Raw genomic sequence first — 14298 nt, forward strand, 5'->3', positions numbered from 1 at the left:
GAATACTGGACCATCCCCATGGGAAAACAGTGTTGTTCACTATCAGCAAAGTACATTGCTCATGCAAACGCAGCAAGTTGGACTAGGGAGTGTATGCATCCATCCCTGTGGGCTAGCTTGCTTTCTGTGCATCTGCCAAATTTCACTGGGTTTTGAAGTGAGATAACTTCACTCCAGCTTCCTAGCACATAGCTCAAAGAATGTATAAATTTACATCTCCATTTCAAAATAAGGGTATATAGGGAATAGATATTTAGGAGAGGGAAGAAGTTTTGTGCAGGTCTGTTGCCAACTTTAGGAATCCAGGGCACACGAGTTTTGTACTGTCATTCAGGGCAGGAGCGCTGGTTCTTGTGAAAAGGAAATGGTTGGAGGCCCCCTCATAGGGCACCTGAATGGTTGCAGGTAGGTCTTTGGAAATGACAACAAAACGTGACAGAGAAATAACAGACACCACAAAAGGCAGACTCAAGCAGGTAAGAAGTAAGAACAAATACACAGAAACCAGGTTTTTTTTATCAGGTGAGCTGAAATGCAAAGATGTTAGAAGTAGAGAGAGTACAATAAAATAAAGTGTTTTGTTATTCCCATCTTGATTTAGATTTGAATTATTTTTATCAGTAAAGAGGCTGCTAAATCTGAAATTGGAAGGGCAAAAAACTAATAGGTCTGGGAGGTCTGAGGGACTTCTGGTAAATGGTGGAGTGAATAAATGTATTGATAAGTCAAAATACAATGAGTTGATATGTATGTATCATATAAACCTGTGAGGGCTTAATTTGTGTAAACTAAATAGTGAGGCTTTGTGGTAAGAATAGCAAGCTGAAGAGAAAATGCCCTCACCCTTAGATACACAGTATGAGAAAAGTGGCATATTTTTTAAGAGGGGAAAAAAAAAAGGTTTTTTCTGAGATCTCACTGCAGATTCGAGCATGTGAAATTTGGGGGAAATGAAAGGCAAGGAAATACCTTTGCCTGTATGCTTGGTGTTACTTCAAAATGTAGAAAAAATAAGTTTGAAAACCAGTGACTTTTAAGATGGGTTAGGTTTCACATGTGTGCCTTCCCACAAGCCCCTCTTTAGCATGCTTATTCTTGACAACCACAATTTCCTCTTTTTATTTTAATTCTGAATATTTTATGTGCTTGCAATCTTACGCATAACATGAGAAACTTACTGTAAAAGTACTGTACTTTTCTTTCTCTTCAATGTATTGTAGTTGATAGTGATTTTAAGAGTTACTGGTATTAGTACCATATACAGAATAACCTGACAGAAAAGTTAGTGTTTAGTGGATATAGAGGAGGACTGAGCATGAAACTTGATATTCTTCTGGGGACTTTGGTAAATCTTTTCCCGTTTTTTGTTAATGATAGCTCATACACCTGCAGGTTTCACTTCGAGTTTCTAGTTTGAATAAGCTCCAGGTTATTTATAGAAGTCAAAAGAATTTGATGGTCCAAAATGCAGCAACATCTTCCTTGAATGGGATAGTTCAAAAATCTGTGTCCTGCTTTGTCTGTGTTCCTTCTGTGGCAATCAAATAAAAGAAACAGAAGTTACTGTGGAGAGGACTCAAAGAGGAGGAAACTGGATGGATACTCTTTTGCAGTTCTGCATTTTGGGGACTCGTTTTACTGTCTTTTGTCAAGGTTTTCTGCTCTTGACAAAATCCGTGATGAATTTGCAGGGTTCTCATATCAGTTTAAGAGATCATTCAGTGTGTTTTAACGTAAGAATATTTCCAGGGTTTTTGCTGATTGTGATGTTAATTTTGTCTTCCTAAATGCAATCAGTAAAAATTCAAGAGAAAAGAAAGATACCAGTAGGGGCAATGTCTTGGTGACAACGTGGCTTTATCAGCCTGGTGATGATGGATGTCTGTTCATTGAAAGTGACACATAATTCCTTCTCAGAACGCATGTTCAGGCATTCTGCCTTCCCCTATGAGCCTAAAGTAAAAAAAAACAAACAAACCTAGTATTAAATATAATTTATTTGAATTGATAAGGGAAAGTCATCAGTGACAAACTCAGCTCCAATTTACAGTGGAAGTTCTTACAGAATTCCTTGAACATTGCTTTTTCGTAAGATTACATTGTTTTCCTTATGAACTGTGTCTGAAGATTCATCATATCATATAATTGCAAAGAAAGAAGCTCTAAATTTACTAGAACCTCAAAATCCTGTGATTTGGTGAAAATAGTGTATAATCTAATACTCCCTTCTCTGCCTCCCTACCCCCCCTTTTTTTTGTTCACTGCTGAAGAAGGTTCTTAGTGTTTTGTCTGGGTTTGGGTTTTTTTTTTCCTTTTTAGACAAGTTTTACTCCACCTCTTGATAAAGTCTCCTCATTGTAAACCACTAGTATCTTTTTTCTTCTTTTTTTTTTTTTTCCATTTTTATATTTCTATTCTGGAAAAATATATCAAAGCAGAATTTCAATTTGTTAAAGGCACCAGTATGAAGACTTTTTCCTGCGGGTAGATCTAGCCAGTGCTTAAAAACCCCATGGAAATACACAAATGGTTAGAGCTGATAAGATTCTCCCAGCAGATACTTTGTTCTCTTTAATAAGAAAACAGGAAAATGTAAAATTATTCAGTATTATTTAAGCCCTGATGAGATACTTGTCAGTATGAGCTGAAGCTCCCATTTTTTGTCACATAACAAATCTGACTTCGCTCTGCCTGATCAAATAAGTGTCATTTTATCTATCCTTTTCATGAAAATTGATTTTCCAAGTGCCAGGTGTGTAGGAAGCTACACAGCTGTTGGTTCAAATAAACGAATTAAGATTCAGTAGTACCCAGCCACTGTACTGCTGAATCTACAGAAACGGAATTTTGCATAGAAATTTCTGTAGGCTAACTATGAATCAGAGAGAGAGAGTGAGCCATCCAGTGTGGGGTTGTCAGCTGGATATGAAGCAGATAACATGACTTTAGGTCTCCATTCACTCTGTCAAGTGTGACATCTTCCATTACATGGGCATATCTGTGCTGTCTCTACCACTGGGCTAGGGTTACTCTCAGCCTTGCCAACCATATCCTTTTATGATGTCTTTAACTGCATCCAGTTCCCAAATCTTTAAGTCTTTGATTTCTGGGATCTGAGCGAACTGTGAAAGTTCAAAGTCCCCTTCTGGGTTGCCTGTGACTTGTTATACCAGCTAGAAAAAATGTTAATAGATAGGATGTGCCTGAGCCTGACTGCTGAAAGCTATAGATATGTACTCCTCGGGAGTTCTGGTGTCAGAGCTAACACAGGTGGTAAGTGGACAAATGGAAATCAGGCCAGTCTTGCTTATGTTGATGTCAGAAAGACCAAGTCCAAAGGAGGCAGATCAGCTCAGATTGTTCCAGTATTAACTATCGTATTAAAGACATGCTACCACATAATTCTCAAACAACAGATACTGACTTCAGTGGTTCAGTGACCTTTGTTATTTAACTGTGGAATAGTTATGTGACTTAAGATGCTCTATTAAATGAAGAGCAATAAGATGGAAGAACAAGATACCTGCTGGTCTTCCTTTCTTACCGGGCTTTATAAACATTAGCGTTGTTCCTGTCCTGTGCACTAGCACACTACTGTGCACTAGCACACTAGTGCACTGGTATTCGAAAGCAAATGGGGAGAAATGTTGAGACAAAAATTTGATTTCGTACCTAACCAGAACCAGGTCCTGCAGTAGGTAACACCTAATAAACTTGTATTAGTCATCTAAGCCAAAGAAAGAAGGCTTTCAAGATGAAGCATTCAGGAGTTTTTCAGTCTTAAACTTTGTTTCCCTCTCAAACTCTTATAAGCTGCATTTTTTGATGTTTAAGATACAACCATGGTTTATTAGCTAGTGACTTCCTATGAAATGTAAATAATACAAGGAGGTTGTTGAAACTATAGAATCATAGAATAGTTAGGGTTGGAAAGGACCTTAAGATCATCAAGTTCCAGCCCCTCTGCCAGGGGCAGGAACACCTCCCATTAAACCATGTCACCCAAGGCTCTGTCCAACCTGGCCTTGAACACTGCCAGGGATGGAGCATTCACAACTTCCCTGGGCAACCCATTCCAGTGCCTCACCACCCTAACAGGAAAGAACTTCCTCCTCATGTCCAATCTAAACTTACCCTGTTTAAGTTTTAACCTATTACCCCTTGTCCTGTCACTACAGTCCTTAATGAAGAGTCCCTCCCCAGCACCCCTGTAGCCCCCTTTCAGACACTGGAAGGCTGCTATGAGGTCTCCACGCAGCCTTCTCTTCTCCAGGCTGAACAGCCCCAGCTTTCTCAGCCTGTCTTCATATGGGAGGTGCCGGAGCCCCTCCTCTGGACTTGTTCCAGCAGTTCCATGCCCTTTTTATGTTGAGGACACCAGAACTGCACACAGTACTCCAAGTGAGGTCTCACGAGAGCAGAGTAGAGGGGCAGGATCACCTCCTTCGACCTGCTGGTCACGCTCCTTTTGATGCAGCCCAGGATACGGTTGGCTTTCTGGGCTGTGAGCGCACACTGAAGCCGGCTCATGTTTGTTTTCCCATCAACCAATACCCCCAAGTCCTTCTCTGCAGGGCTGCTCTGAATCTTTTCTCTGCCCAACCTGTAGCTCTGCCTGGGATTGCTCCGACCCAGGTGTAGGACCTTGCACTTGGCATGGTTAAACTTCATCAGGTTGGCATCAGCCCACCTCACAAGCGTGTCAAGGTCCCTCTGGATGGCATCCCTTCCCTCCAGTGTATCAACCGGACCACACAGCTTGGTGTCATCCGCAAACTTGCTGAGGGCACACTCAATCCCACTGTCCATGTCAGCGACAAAGATGTTGAACAAGACCGGTCCCAACACTCATCCCTGAGGGCCAACTCGTTACTGGTCTCCAGGTGCACATTGAGCCATTGACCACAACTCTTTGCATGCGGCCATCCCACCCGTTCATTATCCACTGAGTGGTCCACCTATCAAATTGATATCTCTCCAATTTAGGGAGAAGGATGTCGTGTGGGATAGTGTCGAATGTTTTGCACAAGTCCCTAAAGAGTTTAGAGCCCAGATGTGTGTTCAGGCATATATAGAATTGAGATTCTTCTGATCTGTTAACGGTTATTTCTGAACTATGAATGGAATTTTTTGCAAGTCATGAACAGTTGTTTTAAAGTGAATTGGAAATGCAGTGTAAAGGAACCTTGCATATCCTCTGGTTTTGTCCACTGCTGGCTTTGAAGTGAATTTGTGATGATTCCTTGTCTGTGATTTTTTTTCTTTCAGATGGAGCAAACCTGTGATGATATAGATGAAATGTTCAGCAATTTACTTGGGGAGATGGACATGCTGACTCAGGTAAATTACAGAGTTTTTTCATCAAGATGAGAAAAATAGCTATTATGTGTTAGAGAAAAGAGGTGACTTTTCTACATTTTTCATGTACCTCCGCTCTGAATAAATGTAGATACACTGTAGACTCTTTATCTGAAAAAAACCCCAAACAAATAAGCAATTTAAATTCTCCTGGACTTGATCCAAAGAAATGGAAAGATCCTGTCAAAACAGGAAGAGTTTGAGTGAGAATTTTCAGGAATGAATGCTTTGCACACATGGGTAAAAGGGATGTAGCCTGAATGTCAAATGTAAACTTTGGAAATGAAAGCCACATTTTGAAGATATGCATAAGAGTAAATCTTTAGGTATGGCAGAATATTGAGCTGCTAAGCTAGGGTAGCATTTGAGAATATAGAGACATTATTGCCAGTGCTGAATGCACTCTTGAGCGGAAACTATAAAACAGCACGAGCCTACTGCTAAATCTATAGTCATGGAAAACATCCTGCAAAACCTGATGAAAGGAGAGTTTTTATTTCTTAAAAAAAAAAAAAAATCTTTCACAAAGTCAGTAACTTTGTTGTAGTTTAGTAATTTTATTCTTGCAACCACTTAAGCTGTTACCTTGGATTCTGTGTGAGTTTGATTGCTTACAGCCTCTGATTTGAGGGGTCCTTCCTCTTAGTGAATCCCAGTGCTCTCCAAACTGAATACGAGCAATTCTGAGCCACTGAACAGAAATTGCGCATCAGCTGTTTGAAAGCCAAAATTTAACTTGACATTCTTAGCAGTCAGATCACAGTACTTTGCCCCTTGGTAGACTTTATGCTTTTTAAGGGCTTTTTATAACTGTGCATATTTATTATATATATATATATGTATGTAAAGGGGGAGAGGTTTAGGATAGCTTGATTTCAATATTATGCCTTGAAAATTACTAAAAGACGATGTGTCTTAAATACCTCCTCAGATTGGACACAGTACTCTAATAAGTGCAGGTGATGAGAACAGAGTGGGAGAGTGAGCCCCTTCATAGGTTCAGTACTGGGTAGGACGAGCTCCTAAGATGAAGACTGACTCTTCCTCCTCTCTAAAGTGCTGACATCACCTCTTACCTCAACATTGTATGGGAAGAGGAGACAGGCATATCTGAAAGCCTGAAGACTTTCAGTTAACAGACTTGCATCTGTTAATTCCTCTAGACTCTTAAATTTCCAAAATGAGACTGTGGATAGTTTTTCGCTCTTTTTCATCAATCTGCCTGTTCCTAAAGTAAGTGTAAATGATAGAAACACACAGAAGTGCCTTCACATTGCATAAAAAGGCTGAAAAATAAACGCAAATTCAGAATTGGACTTTTCTGTTATTTTTGTGTACTACTTTTTTTTTTTTTCTTAGCATTTTATTGTTTTCTCTTCAATTTCCCTTTGCATTTACTTTCTTCTTTTCATTTTTTTCCTATACTTTTATGGCCATTAAGAGATGCTACAACTTCTTGATAGGTTAGTGATCAAAGTGTTCCCTGTAAGCTCTTACAGTCTGTTTCATCAGTACATTTTCCTTTCTCTCTCTCTTTTTTGTGGGCATTGTAAAACTATCTCATGTTCTTAATTTCTTCCTCTTCCCCTATTTATACAGTGTCTATTTTTATGAGAGTGAGTATTAAACCAGAAACAGTGTTTAAAGCTATCACTGCTTTGATTTCCAGCTCTGTATAACTTCAGAAGAAACCAGCGTATCCTGGGTGGGAAATAGGTGAAAAGAGCTGCCAAGAAAAATATTTGCATTAGTTTTCATGGAAAACACCCTTCAGTTTCAGGCAACTCTTAAGAAGTGTAAATGCTCTGGTACAAATTGAGTATGAGCACCAGTAGGCAAGCATCTCACAGGGGTGTACGAACGAGGATATAGCTTGTAGGATAGATGAAGATGAATGAAGGCAGCATTGGTAAGACCTCAACAGGGAAACTGTGTCCAGTGAGTCCAGTGTTAGCGCAGCATTTTGAGAAGGGATCACTGGAGAAAATCCTGGGGAAAGTAATGGGAGTGATGAGAAGGAAAAGAAACAATCTGTAAGAAAAGATTGCAGGAGGCTGTTTAGAGAAGAAGAGATTGATAACAATCTTAAAATACATCAAAGGCAGCATCAGAGCAGAAAGAAGTATTTCTTTCCTTATGTCCACAGAGAGCAGGACAACAAGGAATGGTCTTCAGCTGCAGCAAAGAAAGTATAGGATGAACATCACAAGAAAGATTTGATGGGAGGAATAGTGGCCTCGGTAATGAAGCAGTGGAACAGGTTGCCAGAGGTGATGGCGGAGTTTATCTAATAGGAAGCTTTTTAAGTCAGGTTAGGTATGAATTTTTCAGGTATCACCAAGGCATAACTGACCTGCCTTAGGACAGGTGAATGGTCTAGACAGACCCTTGAAATTACTTTCAGTCCTGTCTACAGTGTTTGTTTATTAAAGATGTCACTTTTCTGATTGTGGAAGGGAGAATGTATCTTTTTCTGTCTCCACTGTATGCACTGTTCCTGACTTGTGAAGCACTGGTTCCCTGCCTGCTTCCTAAACAACAAGTGACAAACTAGGACTTCTCTATTTAACTATGCAGATCTGCAGTTTGTATTGCGCACAGCAGCATGTTTTGCTGTCTGTTGTGTTTGCAGGTCTTTTTTTTTTTGTTTTTGCAAACATCACGAGAAAGCAACACCTAGGTTACATTTAATAAATAGTAACAGTAGTAAATAAAGCACTCCGGAGCAAATGGCACTGTAGCTCAAATGTGTACACAACTGAACTCTTCCAGCACTCTCCCCATCCACCCCCAGAGAAACCCCCCAGCAAACCCTAACAACCAGTCTGGCTTTAGCCACTCTCTCTATTAGAAATAGCCCTAGCCTCTGCTGTTCCCCACACCAAGCCTGGGTGTTGCCTGACAGGAGCTGCAGTTAGCGTGGGTCAGCACTATTGTGAAGCATTCAAACCATTAACCACCTGGCATGATAGTGAGACAGTGCTTGAACCCTTGTTCTGGCCCTATTTAGTTTACCGGTCTAGGCATAATCCCAGAAACAAGTGTATGTCATTCTGTTGCTTGAAGAAGAATCAATTTCATTAGACAAATTCAGGTAGTTGATTTACAAATGTTAATCTGTAATAGTAATTATGGCATCAGATAACCTTGGTTTTTTTCTTCTACCTTTCCAGAGTTTAGGAGTGGAGACTGTACAACCTCCATCCCCCAGAGTGTCCAACAATGAATTTAGCTTTACAGTTGGTTTTAAAGATTTAAATGGTAAGTAGCTGAATGGACTTTCTGCTTTTTATGCTTGTTTAAAATACCTCACGGCAACAAAGGAGAAGAAAATCTTCAAATATTCTTAATTAAAAACAAACCAAGAAATGTTCTGCTGGATGGGCAGGTGTATTTGTGTCTCTCAATTTAAGAAACTTTGAAGGGGCCAATTCTCTTTAAAGGAACATTGCTCAGTCTTATATAGGAGTCAGACTTGAAAATGAGTGCAGAGGAAAACAAAGATGAGAGGTCCCCCAAATAACTTTCTGAAATGCAGCCTTTCTAATGTAAAGATTGAACTTAATAGAAAATGAAATTCCTCAGTGTGAGGTTAGAGCTGCATAAGCATTTTTGTCTAATGGAAGTATCAGCTTCAACTGCTTCCACCTTACATTGCTTTTTCTCATTCTGGTTTGTACTGTTGCTTTTGCATGTACAGCTGCTTGCTGGGGCTGTGTGGCAAAACAGATGAAGGAATTTATTCGAGTTTAAAGAAAGAATGCTCCCTTTGGTTTTGTTTGGTGGTGGGTGGTTTGTTTACTTTTTGTTTGGTTTGGTTTTTATCTGTTTGTTTGTTTTGCTTTCTTTTTTGCTGGGAGCTGGTTGTTTGCATTTGCATTTGCCAGAGCTGGCTTAAACCTGTGGTTTTGTCCCAGAATCAGTTCATTCTAATCTGCCTAATGTCTCCACCAGCAAAGTGGGAAGAGGTATGTAACTGGAGAGCCAACTTTCCCAATGAAAAGAAAAGCTTATAAAAATACTCTATTAGTATAACAGGTAAACTGAGACAGTCTGGTGGTATATTCATACTTAGTCTGTTGAATGACATATTCTTTGTTGGGCTCTATCAGCATTTTTTGGTATCTTGTTCACTATTCTCCATCCCTTTCCAGAATCCCACTTAAAGCTTTCCAGTTTGTGATATTTTTTTTTTTATTAGATTCTTCAAAGATATTTAAATCTCTGGATCTCTTGATTAAAGAACCATTCTCTTCTAGAAAGCTGAATCATCCTACAGGGTGTTATTCCACAGGATCTCTTACACCATGGCTAGTTCAAATAACCAAAAAAGAAATCGTATATGAAACTCCAGTATAGGATTTTATCTTGTACTCTGGCATTGTAGAAGACAGAAAGCAAAAGTTGCAATATTTACATTTGGTTGATAAGATGCTTTTGAAAAGAGACTGTCTTGTTTGTTCTTTGCTTAAAAGATCCTCTTAACCCTGCCTATTACATGAGGTATGTCACAGATCATAGAATCATAGAACAGTTAAGGTTGGAAAGGACCTTAAGATCATCTAGTTCCAACTCCCCTTCCATGGGCAGGGGCACCTCACACTAAACCATCTCACCCAAAGCTTCGTCCAACCTGGCCTTGAACACTGCCAGGGATGGAGCACTCACAACCTCCCTGGGCAACCCATTCCAGTGCCTCACCACCCTAACAGGAAAGAACTTCCTCCTCATGTCCAATCTAAACTTCCCCTGTTTAAGTTTTAACCCATTACCCCTTGTCCTGTCACTACAGTCCCTGACGAAGAGTCCCTCCCCAGCATCCCTATAGGCTCCCTTCAGATACTGGAAGGCTGCTATGAGGTCTCCACGCAGCCTTCTCTTCTCCAGGCTGAACAGCCCCAACTTTCTCAGCCTGTCTTCGTACGGGAGGTGCTCCAGTCCCCTGATCATTCTCGTGGCCCTCCTCTGGACTTGTTCCAGCAGTTCCATGCCCTTTTTATGTTGAGGACACCAGAACTGCACACAATACTCCAAGTGAGGTCTCACGAGAGCAGAGTAGAGGGGCAGGATCACCTCCTTCGACCTACTGGTCACGCTCCTTTTGATGCAGCCCAGGATACAGTTGGCTTTCTGGGCTGCGAGCGCACACTGAAGCCGGCTCATGTTTGTTTTCCCATCAACCAATACCCCCAAGTCCTTCTCTGCAGGGCTGCTCTGAATCTTTTCTCTGCCCAACCTGTAGCTGTGCCTGGGATTGCTCCGACCCAGGTGTAGGACCTTGCACTTGGCATGGTTAAACTTCATCAGGTTGGCATCGGCCCACCTCACAAGCGTGTCGAGGTCCCTCTGGATGGCATCCCTTCCCTCCAGCGTATCAACCGAACCACACAGCTTGGTGTCATCCGCAAACTTGCTGAGGGTGCACTCAATCCCACTTGTCCTTGTCACCGACAAAGATGTTGAACAAGACCGGTCCCAACACCAATCTCTGAGGGACACCACTCGTTACTGGTCTCCAGAGAGATTTTGAACCATTGACCACAACTCTTTGCGTGCGGCCATCCAGCCAGTTCTTTATCCATTGAGTGGTCCACCTATCAAATTGATATCTCTCCAATTTAGAGACAAGGATGTCGTGTGGGACAGTGTCAAACGCTTTGCACAAGTCCAGGTAGATGACATCAACTGCTCTGCCCCTGTCCATCAGTTCTGTAGCCCCATCATAGAAGGCCACCAAATTGGTCAGGCAGGATTTCCCCTTAGTGAAGCCATGCTGGCTGTCACCAAGCACCTTGCTGTTTTTCATGTGCCTTAGCATGCCTTCCAGGAGAATCTGCTCTAAGGTTTTGCCAGGCACAGAGGTGAGACTGACTGGTCCTTAATTCCTCGGGCCATCCATTTTCCCCTTCTTGAAAATGGGGGTTATATTTCCCTTTTTCCAGTCATCGGGAACTTCACCTGACTGCCATGATTTTTCAGTGTTGATCACACAATTACTGATGGGCTACAAATGACTGTACAATTTCTTGTGTTTTACAATCCTCTGATTCTGCTTCATGTTAATTTTAGAGTGGTAGAATAGCAGTAATATGTGAAGATATTCTTGATCTAGGCCTCAATTACATGGTTTGGTTTCTGTTATACCAAAACTTGCTTAGCATTTATGTATGTACTTACCATAAGTAGATGGCTTAATGGCAGCTAGTGGAATTTCTTGAATTCGTATCACCAAGCATGTACCCAGAAATCTTGCTGGATCAGGGCCAGGTTTGGTAATGTCATAAGAGCCAGAGGCTGTATCAGTGAAAGTAAAGCTTCCTGTCCTGTTTGATTTGTATTCATTGAGTTCCCTGTACTCTGAACTTTAGTATGACCTGATTAATGGCTATTTCTAAAACACATTTATTTCTTGAACCCATTTAAAGTGTTGTTTCCTTTCCCATAACCGTTATATCTTACAGTAAGCATGCCGTCTGCAATTTAGTCTCCAGTGAAATGGAACACATAGTGGCTTGCATTGCACTCACTGACACATTTTGTGATTTTCTGTACAGAATCCCTAAATGCCCTAGAGGACAAAGACCTGGATGCTTTAATGGCTGATCTTGTAGCAGACATAAATGATGTTGAACAGAGAACTTTACAAGCCCAGAAAACTTCTGGCAGCCAGCAGAATACACTCACTCAGCCTTCAACAGGTTTGGATAGTGACATTTATTCTAAATTAAGTCCCGTTACTGGACACTTTGGGGATGACTTGCCCCCTCCACCTCCAGACCCTGACTTAGACCTTCCACCACCACCACCACCACCTCCTACTGAGCCACTCACCCAGGTAAGCCTGTTCTGAGCATTCACGAGTTCTTTTAATTTTGCAAGTGGTATTTGGCATTGGAACAGCAGTGCATATCCCAGCTAGAAACACTGAAGCTGGTGGAGCCAGATTCTTATATCATGTAACAAGGACATTAGGAAAATCTTTTCCATTTCAGGCAGTGCTGTAGCACTGGAACAGGTGACATGGAGAGATCACAAATTCTCTTTCCTTGGAGGTTTTCCCAACTTTGCTAGGCAAAATCATGGCTGACGTGATCTAATGTTGTTGTCTGTCCTTCTTTGGGTAGGGAGCCAGACTATGGACCTCCAGACCTCTCTTCCAGCCGCCACTTCCATGATGCTGCGATCTAAAGCTCACTGAAATCAACAGTGCTGCATAGTTCTTTCCTTTGAGTCTTGTACTGAGCTAATTTGCAATTAGCTGGCATCCTTCATTACTCAGATCAAATGAGATTTCAGAGTGAAAAGGGATATACCTGCTAAACACAACTGGAATTCTATATGCAAAAGCATAGCTAGAAGTCACTTCTGTCTCCCTCAGTTAAAGTGTTTCTCTGAGATTGTGTGCTGAGTTAACTCTAGCAGTGTTTTCTTGTTTCTTTCCAAATACAGGGAGAGGGCAGAAAAGAATGGGAACAGGAGGTAGAGGCATTAGGAAAGTCGTTGCCAGCAGGTCAATGCTCTAACTGTGTCTGTGTTAATATGAATGGGTCCGTTACTAGAATAAAAAGCCATGATACCATCCAATTTAAGGAGGTGATCCCCCCAGTAACTGTGCATGTGGTAAGAGCTCATATGTGGCAAGTGAATAATTCAAGTAAATTAATGTACTTAACAGACAGGGTAAAATTGTAAGTGATATAATTGCAAACCAAGTTGTTAGTAAGAATCTAAAAATTCTAGTTCTCTTAACCCTATCAAGAGGTGAGTTTTCTTACAAGCAGCTGCATCCAAAATGCTGTTTCAGTCAGGCTAGATCTTCCCTCATCTTATCTTTTGTATCAGCTGTAACCCATATGGAAACATAGAAGGGTTCAGTTTTCAGGCATTCCTGTAGCATTTGAGGAACAGATCATGTAAGAGCTGTATGACTGGGCAACACAATGGAGTACTGGACTTGTAAAATAAAATTGTGGCTGATGCAGGATATTAGCTCAAAGAAAGTTGGGAATTCCTTGTAATTATGAAGTTTCCCATGACAAGCCTTATGTTCTGGATATGAATAACAAGAAACAACTCTTTTCAAGTAAACATAAATTGTTAGCCTCACTTAAATATCTTGTGGTTTCTTTCAGGAAGAACAAGAGGCACAGGCTAAAGCTGACAAGATTAAACTTGCATTGGAGAAACTGAAGGAAGCCAAAGTTAAAAAGGTGAGCCTTAAAATCATGAATTGCCATCATAAGAGCTACCAGGCAAGTGTTTCTTATCATTCCTGTCAATAATAAAGTTCTTACTGAAACAGCTAGTAGGTACTTTGTCTGTACCTTGAGATGTCTTATCGTGTTCTGTCTTGTCATTCACCAGAAGAAAAGTGTCTGGGAGAATGCTACCTGTGAGGAACTTAATTTTAAGAGGGCTTGGAAGGTTCTGCCTCCTTCTTTTTTTTTTTTCTAGTGTTGGGGCAAAGCCCACTGTTCTGATAGGTCGCTTTAGGGAAGGTGGAATGTACATAAAAACATTGCTTATTTATGCTGTGCTGATTCCAAAGGTATTAAACTTTTCTTTGACAGTGGATATAGATGTAGCTAATCCTAATTAAGTTAATGAGGGTCTTCTTGCTAAATCTTTCCACAGCAGTGTAGTAATGTACAAGGATAATATGACCAATAAGTTAGAAAGCTTCTGGCCAGTGTCTGCTCAGTACTGCAGTGTGTCAAGTAATTATGACCACACATCCTAAGCTAGTGTTCCAGCTGAACTCGACAGAAGCTGCAGGTGTTCAGTTACTCTGAGCACTGGCACAGTTTGCCCTTGGGAGATTGTGGAGTCTCCCTCCTTGGGAGGGAGACTCATAAGCTATCTGGACAGGGCCCTGGCCAATGGGCTCTAGGTGGCCCTGCTTGAGCACAGAATTGGGCTGGAGGTGCCTTCCAATCTCAG

General features: G+C 41.1%; 1 protein-coding gene across 1 annotated transcript in view; it reads left to right on the forward strand.

Moving 5' to 3' along the window:
- The window catches only part of APBB1IP (amyloid beta precursor protein binding family B member 1 interacting protein), a 62370-nt gene that overhangs the window by 11632 nt on the left and 36440 nt on the right, over nt 1–14298 (forward strand). Inside the window, exons 2-5 of the mRNA XM_065666609.1 lie at nt 5269–5340; nt 8532–8619; nt 11913–12193; nt 13491–13568. Of these exons, the coding sequence (XP_065522681.1) occupies nt 5269–5340; nt 8532–8619; nt 11913–12193; nt 13491–13568 (519 nt within the window). The remainder of the gene's footprint in view (nt 1–5268; nt 5341–8531; nt 8620–11912; nt 12194–13490; nt 13569–14298) is intronic.

The sequence above is a fragment of the Lathamus discolor genome, chromosome 2, assembly GCF_037157495.1.
Source record: "Lathamus discolor isolate bLatDis1 chromosome 2, bLatDis1.hap1, whole genome shotgun sequence".
NCBI classification, from domain to species: domain Eukaryota; kingdom Metazoa; phylum Chordata; class Aves; order Psittaciformes; family Psittacidae; genus Lathamus; species Lathamus discolor.